General features: G+C 38.7%; 3 protein-coding genes across 3 annotated transcripts; all 3 read right to left on the bottom strand.

Moving 5' to 3' along the window:
* Window positions 1–6,729: 6,729 nt before the first annotated feature.
* Window positions 6,730–7,107, bottom strand: LOC121810481. Its single transcript, XM_042211244.1, has one exon. The coding sequence runs from the start codon at window positions 7,105–7,107 to the stop codon at window positions 6,730–6,732; it is 378 nt and encodes a 125-aa protein (XP_042067178.1).
* A 1,282-nt stretch (window positions 7,108–8,389) lies between these two features.
* On the bottom strand, window positions 8,390–9,293 carry LOC121741259 (2-haloacrylate reductase-like). Its single transcript, XM_042133969.1, has 3 exons — window positions 9,108–9,293; window positions 8,625–8,867; window positions 8,390–8,549 (listed from the first exon to the last, which is right to left on the bottom strand). Exons 1-3 carry the CDS (start codon window positions 9,123–9,125, stop codon window positions 8,538–8,540), a joined length of 273 nt encoding a protein of 90 aa, XP_041989903.1. The 5' UTR covers window positions 9,126–9,293; the 3' UTR covers window positions 8,390–8,537.
* Window positions 9,294–10,962: 1,669 nt separating this feature from the next.
* On the bottom strand, window positions 10,963–14,260 carry LOC121742419 (quinone oxidoreductase 1-like). Its single transcript, XM_042135554.1, has 5 exons — window positions 14,032–14,260; window positions 13,535–13,676; window positions 12,752–12,978; window positions 12,115–12,369; window positions 10,963–11,487 (listed from the first exon to the last, which is right to left on the bottom strand). Exons 1-5 carry the CDS (start codon window positions 14,215–14,217, stop codon window positions 11,182–11,184), a joined length of 1,116 nt encoding a protein of 371 aa, XP_041991488.1. The 5' UTR covers window positions 14,218–14,260; the 3' UTR covers window positions 10,963–11,181.
* Window positions 14,261–16,069: the final 1,809 nt, after the last annotated feature.

Genomic DNA, 16,069 nt, shown 5'->3' with positions numbered 1-16,069 from the left:
TCTTTGATATTTGTTAATTATTTGTGCATGTTTATGTTCAAAAGCTGGAGTCGTGTAAAATAAAGCTAAATTAGTTATAGCTGGAAATTCAAAATGCTAGAGCAACAAGTAGTAATATGTAATCTCCATTAATTTAATTATTTTTCTCTTAAATCCGTATCCCATAACTACACAGATTCTCCAAATATATATTTTTTGCTATAGGGAATTTATTAGAGTATGAAATGCGAATGGAGGAGAGCAAGGCCTCCCATATACCAACTTAACTCTCGGGACAACTTTTTTCTTAAATACAAAAATGTATGGATGAGAAAATTTATCCCTCCCATGTGCGTGGTTGACATAACTATGTAAATATATTTTATGCACATAAATGCTTTTTTTCTATATCTTTTTCATATTTAACTTGTTAAAAATTTACTATCGTTTAACATAATATTTCCTTGTAGTCCACATTACTCTTCACACGCGCACGCATGCACTACACACTTCACACACACACTAAAAAAACATTGAGGATGTTTGCTCATAATAGATAAACAACAAGAAAAAGCAAACTTAGGAGAAAGGCATGTTATTAATTTAGACAAAAAAAAAGCGCAAGAAAGTAGTTTCGTTTTGGATTAATTACCTAATCTATGTGAAAATATATAATTTCTACGATCTTACGTAATTATTTATGAATGTTTATGTTCAAAAGCTGGAGTCCTGCAAAATAAAGCTAAATTAGTTAGAACTGGAAATTCAAAATGCTAGAGCAACAAGTAGTAATACGTTATCTCCATTAATTTAATTATTTTTCTCTTAAATCCCTATCCCATTACTAAAAAATTCTCCAAATATACATTTTTTGCTATAGGGAATTTAATTGAGTGGAAATGCGAATGCGGGAGAGAAAGGCATCCCTTGTACCTAGATAACTCTTGGGGACCATTTTTTCTTAAATAAAAAAAGGTATGGATGGGAAAATTTATCCCTCCCATGTGCGTGGTTGGTGAATTGCGGTTGCGTGAGAAAAGTCGTACTTGACGTGAATTTCGAGGGTTTTTAATTAATTAATAAATTAATTCCTCGTATTTTTCCAAGTGCGACACTATTTGATATGGAGTACGCATGATGGTTGGAGGAGCACCACCGTTTGACGGTGAAGCTGAGGGGTGCAGTCAACGGGTACCGGCCGGAGTACGAGATGTGTGTCGCCTTTTGCAACTGGTTGGTCCACCGTCAATTGGTTGACATAACTATTTAAATATACTTTATGCACATAAATGTGTTTTCTCTTTATCTTTTTCATATTTAACTTGTTATAAATGTATCATTTAACATAAAATTTCCTTATAGTCAACATTACTCTTCACACGGGCACGCACGCACTACACACTTCACGCACACACTAAAACACACATTAAGGAGGTTTGCTCAGAATAGAGAAATAATAATAAAAAGCAGACTTAGGAAACAGGCATTTTAGTAATTTAGACAAAAAAGCAAGGAAGTAGTTTCGTTTTTTATTAATTACCTAATCTATGTGAAAATATATAATTTCTTCGATCTATGTTAATTATTAGTGCATGTTAATGTTCAAAAGCTGGAGTCCTGTAAAATAAAGCTAAATTACTTAGAGTTGGAATTCAAAATGCTAGAGCAACAAGTAGTCATATTTAAACTCCATTAATTTAACTATTTTCCTCTTAAATCTCAATCCCATAACTAAAATATTCTCCAAATATACATTTTTTGCTATAAGGAATTTAATTGAGTGGAAATGCGAATCCAAGAGAGCAAGGCCTCCCTTATACCGACTTAACTATGGGTACAATTTTTTTTAATTAAAAATAGATAAGGATGAGAAAATTTATCAGGCGTGGTTGGTGAATTGCGGCTGCGTGAGAAAAGTCTCAATGGGCGTGAATCTAGAGGGTGTTAGATTAATTAATGAATTAATAAATTGATTCTGCATATTTTTCCAGGTGAGGCGCTATTTGATATGGAGTACGCACGATGGCTGGAGGAGGAGCAACACCTGACAGAAAGACGAGTTTATCAACTGACAAAAACTACCCCTTAAATTTGAGTTTGCGTTGTGTTGAAGGGAGAAAAAGTGTTCATTATTGTGTTTACAGTAGGGAATGATACATGCCTTAATAGGCAGAGGGGATTTTTACATATGGTAAGATACTAACATGATTTGCCCTAGCTGTAATTTGGGAGGAATCAGTGTAATTGATCTCGTAATCTTTGCATTAATTCCGATATTATTTGCATATCTTCTAACACTCCCCCTCAATTAAGCAAGTGGATTTCCCATTCTTAACTTGCCCAATACTTCATTAAAGCTTCTTGCATCCACAGCCTTTGTGAGGATATCGCCTAGCTGATCCTTCGACCGGACATATGGGAGATCTATCACTCTTCCTTCTATGTTCTCCTTAATGAAATGTCGATCTACTTCAACATGCTTCGTTCGATCATGTTGTACCGGATTTTCAGATATACTAATAGCTGCTTTGTTGTCACAAAACAATTTACACGGCTCCTTTGACATCAAGCCAAGTTCTGTCAGTAACTTCTTCAGCCATAATATCTCTGTTATCCCACTTTTGATTCCACGAAATTCTGCTTCTGCACTTGATAGAGCTACCACCTTCTGTTTTTTGCTTCTCCGTGTCACCAGATTACCTCCAACGAAGGTAAAGTATCCAGCAGTTGATTTCCGATCATTTGGATTTCCTGCCCAATCTGCATCTGTAAAACCATGTACCTCCAAGTTCCCGTGATTCTCGAACAGGATCCCGTGCCCTGGTGTTCCCTTCAAATATCGCACAATTCTCAAGACTGCTTCCCAGTGATCAACTTGAGGTTTGTGCATGAACTGACTGACTACTCCCACGGCGTATGCAATATCGGGTCTCGTGTGGGAGAGATAGATAAGCTTACCCACCAGTCGCTGGTATCTTGTTTGATGAGTGAGTTTGGCTCCTTCGGTCAGTCGCAGACCGTGGTTCTGCATCATCGGAGTCTCTGCAGGCTTGCAGTCAAGCATCCCTGTCTCAGCCAAGAGGTCCAGAACATACTTCCGCTGATTTATAAATATCCCCTTCTTCGATCTCATTACTTCAATACCCAGAAAGTACTTTAATAGGCCCAGGTCCTTCATCTCAAACTCGGTGAATAGGTTCTCCCTCAACTGTTTGATCTCTTCCTCATCATTCCCACTAAGAATCATATCGTCCACATAAATAATCAGACAGGTGATCTTCTCTTCCCTCCTTTTTATGAACAAAGTGTGATCTGAGTTACTCTGTTCGTATCCATATTTCTTCATCACTTCTGTAAATCTTCCAAACCACGCTCTTGGTGACTGCTTCAAACCATAAAGCGTCTTCTTGAGTTTGCACACTTTTCCCCTTCTGAACTCTCCATCGAACCCTGGTGGAGCTTCCATATAGATCGGTCGTGTCAGCTCTCCGTGCAAGAATGCATTGGTCACATCAAACTGATGTAGTGGCCAGTTTTTCGTTGCCGCAATAGAGAACAATACGCGGATCGTGCTCATCTTTGCTACTGGTGAGAAGGTCTCGGCATAATCTACCCCATAGGTTTGTGTATATCCCTTTGCCACCAGTCTCGCTTTGTAGCGATCAACCGATCCATTTGGTTTCCTCTTGATTGTAAAGACCCAGCGGCACCCCACTGGTTTAGATCCCTCCGGCCTTCTACAGACTTCCCATGTCTTATTCTTCATTAGTGCCTTCATTTCCACAATCATCGCTTCCTTCCAATGTGGGACCTTTATTGCCTCATCTGCTGTCCGGGGAAGTTCTTCTTCCTCGTATAAAGCGGTCATAAAAGCCTTTTCCATCTTGGTCAGATTTGCCGACACAAAGTTTCCCACTGAATATCTGCTCTTCTTTGATATACGCTCGGGACTGTATCATTTAGGTGGAACACCCCTTGTACTCCTGTCTGGAAGTATGTACTGTCCTGTGTCCCCATCAATTGTAGCATTCTCCGTGGGTTCTACATCAGCATCGTTAGGAACAATTGCACTATGGACATTGGTTTCAGTGTTTACCTCGGATATCACTGGAGGAGGATGCTCAGATCTGGGTGACTGAGGAGGCTCTGCCGGTGACAAGATGGGCTCGGCGACAGTGCTAGTTGTCTCTGTTGGTTCCGCCACAGATTCGCTTGGCGGTGACACAAACCAATTTAGGGGTCCACTTGACCTATCAATCGTTCTACTCTCCCCTGACCACTAAGATTGGTGTAGAAGTATTCGCATTCTAAGAAGTTGCAGTTCATTGTCGTTATAATCTTCCTAGATGATGGGTCGTAACACCTATATCCCTTCTGATTTATTCCATACCCCAAAAAAATACATTTTATGGCGCACGCGGAAAACTTTGTTCGCTCGTGTTTAGGAACATGGACATACACCGAGCATCCAAAGATTTTAAGGGGTAGGGTAAGAGGTTCAGGAACATCGGCTAGGGAAGACAAGAGGTTCAATGGGGTCTTCATGTTTAAGATTTTCGTAGGGAGACGGTTTACCAAATAAACAGACGTAGCAACAGCTTCAGGCCACAAAAATTTCGAAACTTTTGAGTTAAAAAACAAGGCACGTGTGATTTCCAAAATGGATCCTATTCTTTCTTTCGGCTACTCCGTTTTGTTCGGGGGTCTAGGGGCACGAGGTTTGATGAACTAACCCGTTGTCTGTGAAAAAATTTGACATGTCTTTGTTAACGAACTCCCTCCCATTGTCAGACCTAAGAATTTTTATGGTTGTCTGAAATTGAGTTTTGATTAGTTTATAAAACAGAACAAATTTTTCAAAGACTTCAGATTTATTTTTCAAAAAATACACCCACGTCATTCTTGAGCAATCATCCACAAATAATACGAAATACCGAAAACCATGATCCCCAGTAACGGGTGCGGGGCCCCAAACATCAGTATGCACAAGTGAAAAAAGACTCTTAACACGAGTTTCAGTAGATTTAAACGATTGTCTGTGGCTTTTCGCCAAAACACACGACTCACAATCAAAATCCTTAATATGCGAAAAAATCGGGTAAATAAGTTTAAGAAAACCAAGAGATGGATGACCTAGACGTCTGTGCAACAACCAAGCGTCTCGAGTAGTAGATCCGTGAGCCAACATCGCGGCACTGTCTTGGTGAGCCATCTCGTCAACATAGTAGAGGCCTTGACGCTCAGTGCCACGCCCTATTATCCTCCTCGTCCTGATATCCTGTAAAACACAGAAATTGGGATGCATCAGTAGTGTACAATTTAATTCCTTTGTGACGTGACTAATCGACATCAATTTATGAGATAACTTGGGGACATAAAGACAATTTGATAGTGTCAGCGTCGGAGAAATTTCAATTGTTCCACTCCCTTCTACTGAAGTAAGTTCCCCATCGGCAGTCTGTATTTAACTTTTCATAGTCCCACAAAATTCCACAAAATCTTGCCTATCATGGGTCATAGTATCAGTTGCCCCGCAATCAAAAATCCATCAATTATCTTTTTCCCTAGACTTATGTCGTACCGCACATGCAATGGGCAGGTCATGTAAAATTTCGAAACTATTGTGACTAACATACAAATCATCACACAACATGGGGTCTGTTTTCGATTTAATCACATTTCGGGGGGCAGAATGCATATTTTTGGAGTCATATGGGTTCTGATTCGAATTAACTAAAGATTGGGGGGCAGAATGCATAAAATGGGGTTCAATTTGCAATTTCTTAAAAGATGGAGGTGTATGTGTAAAGTGATATGGGCTAGGTTTTGAAAAACCTACCTTCTTCGTCGCCTCTCTCCATTTCGCCGACCCGTCCGGTGAATGCTGCCTGGCCGACCTCCTCCGTCCGTTTGCCGCCGCCGCCGCATGGAGTGACGCCGTCAGTACTCCGTCCACGGGTGGTGTTCTTTGTTCCACCCGTTTCCTCCATCCCGATAGCCAATCTGGCCTTCCCCTTTTGGCTTTCCTCCCACCACTCCGGGAATCCGATCAATTTGAAGCAATTTTCATGGGTATGTTTGTTCATTCCATAATTCGAACACCATAGTTCTTGTCTGGCTTGGTGGCTCCGCGGCGGCTGTTGGTGGCTGTGAACGGTTGTCCGGGGCGGTTCGGTGCTGGCTGTGTCGATTGTGTCTGGGGATGTGTCTGAAAACGGGTTTGTCGGGCTCCAAATCCGAATCCCACCCCATTGGACGTTGTGGTTGTGTCGGGATTCACCGACGGCATGATTTTGAGCCGGACGGCTTCACGCTTGATCCAGTCGTAGGCAACGTCCACTGGGGGAGTTGGACTCTCCTTGAGGATGTCTCGCCTTGTTCCTTCGAATTGGGAGTTCAATCCCGCCAGGAACTTGTACAATCTCTTCTGATTAGTGATTTCTCGATACTCACATATTCCCTTTCCAAGCCACCGGACACATCGTCGGGTGTTTGCTTTTGAACCCGGTAGTGAACTGCCCTTTCCAAGCCACCGGACAGTTCCTCCATTCCCATTGCATGCAATCTATGCTACCCATCATTCCGGGAAATCCGTGCTCCCTCCCGTGCATAGCAAGCAATATCTCACAGTCGGCGGCGGTCGGCTTTCGGAAATACTCTCCACCAAATACTGCCTTGATGCCCCTACAAAAATGCCTCCAAACCTGTAGGCTAGTCGTCTCGCCCATGTGTAGGTATTCGTCAAACATGTCAGCTTGTCCGCCATAGACCAGCTGCGGTGCACTTCTGTATCGTCGACAATCCGATCCTGCCGCTGGCATCAGATCGGAGGGTGAAGCAGTTGTACCGCGAAGCCAATGACGACGCTATATGTAGGGAGAGTCGTCGAGACATTCTGAAACGCCGACGATAAAGCTCTAGCGGAAAACGTGGGTTTTCGCCAAAGTAGCCATCCATCAGCCGCTGGTTAGCCCCGATATGGTCGCGGGGGATTGTCCGCCGATGCTGGATCGGACGAGGGACCGCCGCCGCACAGCGCACCTCCTCCTGTACTTCTTGCTCAACCTCTTCAACCAACGCGGCATAGGCCTCATCCCATGCGCGTTGATATTCATCGTCGGAATCCATTTTCGGAGAGTGGATTTGAGAAAATTTTGAGATTTGAGATTGGAATAGAATGAAAAAAAAATGAATTGTGAATAGGTATTTTATAGATTAAAATTATAAAATTAAAAAAAATCTGAATTTGATCGTCGCGTTGCTCTCGCGGCTTACAATAGGCCACCACAGCTCCACAGCGCGACCGCCGTCCTCCCACCCGCCTCCGCCTGGTCCTCGGTTGTGGATGCACCGCTGCGGCGCCTACACAGTTTACAATAGGCTGCCGCGGCGGTTCTATTGTGGTTACTCTTAAAATATCCATCTATCTTTCTCTCTCTTTTAATACTTAAACCCATTTTTTCAATCCATTTAAACACATTAACCCGCCAAGAAATGTGTCATCTTTGGGGACAGAGGGAATAGATGAGAAGTTGGGTTCTAAAACTTAGAACACAGCAAGCGTGAGTTTTTTTGGTTGATACTCCCTTTGTCTCAATAAAAATGAAACGTTTTCCTTTTCGGATTGTCCCATTATAAATGAAACATTTCCTAAATTGGAAACAATTCTGTCTGTATTTTTTTATCTCTTACTTTACTCTCTCTTCATTAACATACAAAACAACACTATATAAAATCTCGTGCCGATTCCCAAATATTGCATATTTTAATGGGAATATTGCATATTCCCAACAATAAATATTGCATATTTATTTCTTAATGTTTTCAACGTCTAAAAGAACACACAGATATAGGACTTTTAACCTTACCGTTCAACTCATTCGGAAAGGCTGACAAAAAAAATGAGAAGATTTACATAATTTAATCTATCGTAAGACTAATATCAAATGAAGCAAGATATGGAAGAATAATTGATCTTATAAAGGTTAGGTTGAAAATCCTTGAATTGGGCGGGTTTCATGATTTGGCGTCAGTTGACGATGGTTTTGTTGTGGTACAATACATCGATGTTATAATTATTAAACACGACAAAACATTGGAATATAAAATGGTATGTTTCGTAAATCAAGTGGACCGAAAAAGAAACATAACTCAAGAGCATTCACACATTATTGAAAACAAAGACTTATCAGACTTTGGTTTATTGAAATGCAAACATTATTGAGATTTAGTTTATCCTTCTTGGAGTATGATTCAGCCACTAACACCCATCTGGTATGAGCACAATGGATCCAGATGTTTTTTCTGTTTTCAAGATCTGAATGGGCTTGTGCAGCCTGCGACAACGGGTACGTATGATTTACTCGTACACGTAAGACACGCGCTCCAGCATTTGTGAAAACCTCAGACGCAGAACGCAGCAGTTCATCCCTCGTTGCAGTGTATTGCATCATAGAAGGCCTTGTTAACCACGAATCACTGCCTGCCCCATCATGCATTTCGGAATGACATAAATCAAAACTCAAATCCACGGTTCATGCTACGCCGATTATTTTCTACTAATCAGACACCTAAAAATTGAAACTAATAGTTAAGAGTAGGAAATAGAGAAAATGCTTGCAAAGTGCAAACATAATTGTCATTACCTGAAATGTATCCTTTCCTACAGAATCATAGACGACATCAACTCCATTACCGGATGTAATCTCATTGACGCGACTAACGAAATCTTCCTCATACAATAAAGCATGATGGCAGTCATCGTCCTTAGCTTGAGCTGCCTTCTCTTTCGTAGAGACAGTTCCGATAACTGCGCTTGCCCATTGGCATAACAGAGACCCTACACCACCAGCTGCAGCATGAACAAGAACAGTATGCCCCGGTTCAACCTGTATGATATTGTCATAAGATAATTTTATCCATCGGATAAATTGTTGAAGAAACAAATGTGGACATTACTCTGCATGAAACTAAACATACAAAACCACCATATGATTAAGAAGGGGACAACTAAAGCGATGATTTCCTTAAGTTAACTAGTATGGGATTAAACAATTAAGGTGCTTTAAATACTCTCTTTCCCCTAAACACATAAGCAACAACATCTGCATATGCACCCATTGGGTTACCTGCATAAGCAACAACATCTCCAACTACTCTTCCCGTAAGCCCAGGACCTACAGACACCAACGGCCTCCTTTCCTATCATCGAGAATAGTTCATATTACATTCCTTGCAATGAAGTCCCAACGTGTGATAAATACACCACAATGCATGAATTTGACACAACACATGAAAATGAATCATTGTGCCAAATAAACCAATTCAGAACTGATTAAGCAATGACATTCTTCAATAACAAATAAAAGTCTTAACAAACAGTACTAAGGAATTGATAAGTAGGATGAAAGTCAACCCAAAAATGAACCTAACATTTAATTCCTTCCCTAAAGATCAAGAGCACAATTGGACAGTGGGAAGTCACCGCAACCTATATTATAGGAGTACAAAAAAATACAACCACCACACCCAATTTTATAAGATTAATTTCAATAACATATACTGTAGCAAGATTTGATTTTAGGCCATTCATATTCACCTTAACCCTACCCATTCTAAATTTAATTTACGGTTTACAGAAAACCACCAAAATGCAGATCTAGAAGCTCTAGAAAAAACTAGAAAATTTGATTGCATGAGCTTTTTATAAGATAAAGAGAAAAATAGAAAACTAACAAACAGTACTAAGGAAGACTTAAACGCTGGATCTCAAGGTCATATACTCGAACATAATCATCAACTTGATATAGGTAATCATTTAAATAGTTGGAAGCTCATGTACCATGTTGCTACGTGACTTGACTTGGCCCCATTGACATATTTAGACATGTACTCCCTCCGTCCGCGAATAGGAGTCTCAGTTCACTTTCACCATAAATAGTAATAGGGTCTCACCTTCCACTAACTCATTCCACTCACATTTCATTTAAAACTAATATATACAAGTGTGACATCTATTCCACTAACTTTTTTCCACCCATTTTTCTTAACATTTCTTAAAACTCGTGCCGCCAAGAACTGGGACTCCTAATGGCAGACGGAGGGAGTAGTATATTTCAGACATGGTCAATTAGTACTCGGAGTATCCACTATAAGGCGGAACAGTCACGCCACAGCCACAAAAAACTTGTCCGCTTAATCATCACAGCCACAAAAACTTGTCCGGTCACACCATAAATCACATTATTTTATCAATTGTTGGTATATTTTAATTGGAATGAAAAAAAATGAATTGGGAATAGGGTTATGTATAGAAACAAATTAAGAAAATAAAAAATAATAAAAAACCGGAAATTGGAGCCACGGTGGTCTCACGACGTGCAATAGGCAGCAGCACTGACCGCCGCGGCTCCCCCCCCTGCAGTAGACCACCGCGCACGCGGCGGCCTATTGTCGACACTCTCAATGACCGAAAATAGAATGATCGAGTAGAATTATACTACCTTCTTATCGAGATAGATGTTATACTTGAGTAATGACATGAAATTTTAGGAGATGCTCCCTCCGTTTTAAAAAAATAGCAACTATTTCCATTTTTGGCAATTCCTTAAAAATAGAAACTTTAGAATCTTTCTATTTTAAGACATGGACCCCACAATCCACTAACTCTGCTTTCACTACTTTTTCTCTTCTTCTCTCTTACTTTACTCATTTTTCTTTTCCTATCTCTTACTTTAACAATTTTTCTCACTTACTTTAACAATTGTGCATTAAAACCGGTGTCATTTTAAATATTTTTATTTTTTGAATACAGAGGGAGTATTGTCTTGTGTGTTAAGCAAAGAGTAAATATATTTTTATATGTTGTGAGAAAAAAATTTCACAAATAGAGAGGGTAATATCTAGTTTGGAAAGAAGAGAGTATTAATTTTGGTTTCTAGGTAAATCGATATCATAAATATTAAACACAGCAAAACATTGGGATATAAAATGGTATGTTTCCTAAATCAAGTGGACCGTAAAAGAACATAACTCGAGCATTCACACATTGCTGAAAACATAAAAAGAAATCCACATGGGAAACCCATGTTAAAACAAACATTTTTTAGACTTTCTTTGTCTTCTTGAAATACAAACATTATTGAGATTTAATTTATCCTTATTCGAGTGTGATTCAGCCTCGACACGCAGCCACTAACACCCTTATGGTATAAGCACAACGGATCCAGATGTTTTTCTGTTCTCAAGATCTGAATGGGCTTGTGCAGCCTGCGATAAGGGGTATGTATGATTTACTCGAACACGTAAGACACCAGCTCCAACATTTGTGAAAACCTCAGAAGCAGAATGCAGCAGTTCATCCCTCGTTGCAGTGTATTGCATCATAGAAGGCCTTGTCAGGAAGAGAGATTTTGCAGCAAGAGCCGATAAGCGTATTGGATCTGGAGCACCAGAGGACTGACCAAAGCTAACCATGTACCCACGAACTTTCAAGCATGCCAACGAGCCCTGATCAAAAGAAATCCAATTAGAGACTTTTGAGACTAGAGAAATCTGTGCAACTACAGCTCAATGAAGATAACAAAAAGAGAGGGGTTGGGAGGAATTGAAGCGTCTATCTACTTGATACAAATTTGGTGAGTTGTATTGGACTAATGATTCTGCGGATCAAGAATTGACTCATCATCAATCAGAACAAATCCAACTACAAATCATGCTAACAGATTGATGAGTTAAGGGCCAAAAAAGAGTAAAGCAAAGACAGTATGATTAATCTGATAATCGGAAACAGTTGAACAAAAGAAATAAAAGATAATCCCTATCAAGATAGAGATGTTGCAAACCACAAATCACTGCCTGCCCTATTATGTATTTCGGGGCAGTTTTTATAAGCAATGACACAAATCAAAAATAGAAATCTGGCTATAATCAGATCCATGGTTCATGCTAATTAGATACTCCAGTTATTCTCTACTAATCAGAGATCTAAAAGTGAAACTAATTTTATCCTAATCAAGGAATGGTGCATGGACCCATGTCTATCACAATATACCATTATTGACAGTTTGACACCCCCTCTGCAAATAGTTAAGAGTAGGAAATCAAGAATATGCTTGCAAACATAATTTTCATTACCTCAAATGTATCCTTTCCAACAGAATCATAGACCACTTCAACTCCTTTACCAGATGTTATCTCATTGACGCGACTAACGAAATCTTCCTCGTACAATAAAGCATGATGGCAACCATCCTCCTTAGCTTGAGCTGCTTTCTCTTTAGTTGAGACAGTTCCAATAACTGTGGCACCAAGGGCGTTTGCCCATTGGCATAAGAGAGACCCTACTCCACCAGCTGCAGCATGAACAAGGACAGTATGCCCTGGTTCAACCTGTATGATATTGTTATAAGATAATTATGCCTGTAGATAATTTTATCCATCGGAAAAATTGTTGCAGAAACAAATGTGGACATTACTCTGCATGGAACTAAACATAAGCCTTTCAATTGAGAGGAAAAAAGAAAACAAAACCACCATATGATTAAGAAGGGGACAACTAAAATGATGATCTCCTTAAGTTAATTAACTAAGATGAAAGGAACAAGTAAAGCTTAGTATGGGATTAAACAGTTAAGTGCTTTAAATACATTCTCTTTCCCCTAAACAAGTATAGGATTAAACAATTAAGGTGCTTTTAAATTTCAATACATTCTCTTTTCCCTAAACACAATAAAATGTGAAGGGGTTTAGTGTGGGATTAAAGTAAACCTACTTTGAAACATCGGCGAACTAGAAACTCAGCAGTCATCCCCTTGAGCATAATCGATGCTGCTATAACAGGATCAATAGATTGAGGCACGGGGACTACTCTTTCAGAAGGAAGGATTTGCTCTTCTGCATATGAACCCATTGGATTACCAGCATAAGCAACAAGATCTCCAACTACTGTCCCAGTAAGCCCAGGACCTACAGCAGTTACCACACCAACGGCCTCCATTCCTGCCATGGAGAGTAGTTCATATTAGATTGCAATGAAGTCCCAATGTGTAATACTCCCTCCGTCCGCGAATAGGAGTCTCATTTATTTCCGGCACGGGTTTTAAGAAAAGTGGGTGGAAAAAAGTTAGTGGTATAAGGGTCCCACTTGTATTTATTAGTTTTAAATGAAATGTGAGTGGAATGAGTTAGTGAAATGTGGGGCCTATTACCATTTATAGTATAAATGAACCAAGACTCCTATTCTCCGACGGAGGGAGTATGCATTAAATGCACCACAATTCAGGGAGTTGACAAAATACATGAAAAGAATCATTGTGCCAAATAAACCAATTGAGAACAAATAAGCAATGACATTCTTCAATAACAAATAAGATATTACTCTCATTGATCCTTTTCTTGTGATAATAGAAGCAATTCCATGACATGAAAAGAAAGAACAGTTTAGGGACTCTATCATAAAGACTTACAAAACATAAAAATGAATTGAAGTCATTTCATGCAAAGACACTCTTGCACTGGAAGGAATGTCAATTTATGAAACTAAGAGAAAATGGACCTGGTGTGAAAGGCATTGTTGGAGCCTTGTAAAATCCTTTCCGGAAATAAACATCAATGAAGTTGAGACCAATAGCCTTAGTTTTGACCTTGATTTCTCCTTCTTTTGGCTCCCCTATTTCCACATCCTCCCATTTCAAAACCTACAAAAATATGCTTCACACAGTAAGTATGGTTTCAATCTGTAGCATATCTCATCCTACTCTACTAAAAGCCACAGCAAATGAATTGATAAGTTGGATGACAGTAGACGAGGTCAACCCAAAAATGAACCTAACATTTGCAATAAGTTGAATAACACTACTACACCAGCAAGGAAATACTAGTACAATTTATTCCCCAAAATTCACATATGTGAAAAGCAGTAATATCGTGTAGCGCCAAAAATCAGAAATGACGATAAAGCATTCGGCATTCACTGAGATCGAATCATGAAATAGATGTAAAATACATAAAATTAGCAGCAAAAGTGAAGTAATTGAGAAGAGTAGAAAATACCTCAGGGCGTCCGTGTTCGTGGATTCTGATCGCTTTGACCATATTTGATGAACAACGGATGGGGCGAAGTGCAGCAGCAGTTCCAATTTGAAGTCCAGAAAAAGAGGGCGATGGAAGAAATGGATTGTGTAGAAGAGAGCGGTGGAATCTGGCAACCAATGCAGAAGGTGAAGAAAGCAACAGCATAGTTTGAATTAAAATGATTTGATGACGTCACGCCTTGCGTCTACCTCTCCTCTACCCAGTTTTAATTAACCTTTTACTTGAATATTCGGTAGTGATTGATAGGCGTGTAGCAAAAATACAATGACCACACCCTATTTTAAAATACTACTACCATTATTTTTATAATCCACTCGCATTACATATAGCAAAAGGTTCCAATTATCAACATTAATTTTATGCTCAAATAAATATACTAATTTAATACTTCCTCCATTTCACTTTAGGGTCTCATTTGAGTTCGTAGTAATGGTTTTCAGAAATGTAAAGGAAAGTTGGTGAAAAAAAATAGTGAAATGTGAGTCCTATTTTTATATATTAGTTTTATAATGAAATGTGAATGGAAAAGTATTAATGGAAACGTGAGAAACCTATTATCATTAATGGAATATTTCAACCGGGACTCCTAAAGTGGAACACCTAAATATGGTTAATCGGGACCCTAAAGCGGGACAGAGGGAGTAATAAAAAATAATACTCCCTCCGTCCTATTAGAAATGAAACATTTGTTTTTTGGCACGGGATTTTATATAGTATTGTGTTGTGAGTTAATGAGGATAGAATAAAGTAAGAGAAATGAAAAAATAGAGGATGATGTTATTTTCATTTTAGGAAACGTTGAGAAATGAAAAAATAGAGGATGATGTTATTTTCATTTTAGGAAACGTTTCATTTTCAATGAGACAATCCGAAAAGGAAAACGTTTCATTTTTAATGGGACAGAAAATTATTAAAATCAGTCAAAAGACTCAAAACTATGACATCTCCCGAACTACATTCAGTGGCGGAGGGAATTCAGGACAAGGGAGAACGGTGGTACCCCCAATTTTTTTTTTACTACTAGTATTATATATATAATTTATTAGTAATGTATTTTACAAAAATTTCCAAAAGATAGCTATGAATGATGAAGGAAGATTCATCTAAATCTAAGGAAATAAATAGAATATAAGGTTAAAATTTAAATAAAAAATTAAACCCTAATTAAAATCTATAAAAAACCTCTTTCCGACAATTGCCAGACCAAGTCTCTAGTCCGCAATCCTCCACCTTCCCTTCCCATCCAGTGATCAGCAGCCTGCAGGAGCAGAGTCGTGCTGGCGCTCCGTCAACTGCAGAACATTCAATCCAGCCATCCAGCCTCAGAGCCTCCAGGTTTGTTTCTTGATTTCTATTAGTATTAAAAGCTTTATTGCAATGCTGCTAATCTGCTATGTTGTTAAAACTTAAATTTAATATTTGTTTAATTTATCATTCTAGTTATAGTTGTAGCCGTAGACTTGTAGTTGGGAATTGTGAAAACATGAGTTTTATACTTTTATATAGTTTGAGTTATCTATAAGCTGCAAAATATCATTTCTAGCTAGATATAACTTCGAAGCATCTCCACGTGCAGCCGAGCGTTGTTTTAGGTTTGATTTAATTAGTATAATTTTTTATTTTTTTAAAAAATTATGATTTTTGAAAAAGTAATTTTTCAACTGTTGTGGGACGACACAATCACTTCGAACAAGACACTGTCTACATTCTACATAAAAAAATCTATTATGTAAATAAATCAATATTAGACCAATTCAAATGAACATATGACTATTTTGATATATACAGCACACTTAATAACAACAAATTGAAAAACTAGTCATACAATAAATAATTATAAAAAATAACTAAACGATTTAGATAATAAAAATAACAAAGTTAAATATGAAGAATTGAGAATGTAAACAAACATTTTTAATATATATACAAGAAAAAACCATCATGTAGAAATTTAACTTAAACAAATATTGATGAAGATCAAGAGAATACCTTAAAT

Source organism: Salvia splendens, chromosome 7 (genome assembly GCF_004379255.2).
Source record: "Salvia splendens isolate huo1 chromosome 7, SspV2, whole genome shotgun sequence".
Lineage (NCBI taxonomy): Eukaryota > Viridiplantae > Streptophyta > Magnoliopsida > Lamiales > Lamiaceae > Salvia > Salvia splendens.
This window is presented reverse-complemented; position numbering and strand designations above follow the sequence as displayed.

Excerpts from the sequence above, each read along its gene's own strand:
- LOC121742419 (XM_042135554.1), bottom strand. The coding sequence starts at position 14,217 with ATGCTGTTGCTTTCTTCACCTTCTGCATTGGTTGCCAGATTCCACCGC. Across the intron at positions 13,677-14,031 it reads ACGAACACGGACGCCCTGAG|GTTTTGAAATGGGAGGATGT; the intron begins GTATTTTCTACT and ends ATATTTTTGTAG. Across the intron at positions 12,370-12,751 it reads TAGTTCGCCGATGTTTCAAA|GTTGAACCAGGGCATACTGT; the intron begins GTAGGTTTACTT and ends AATATCATACAG.
- LOC121810481 (XM_042211244.1), bottom strand. The coding sequence starts at position 7,107 with ATGGATTCCGACGATGAATATCAACGCGCATGGGATGAGGCCTATGCC.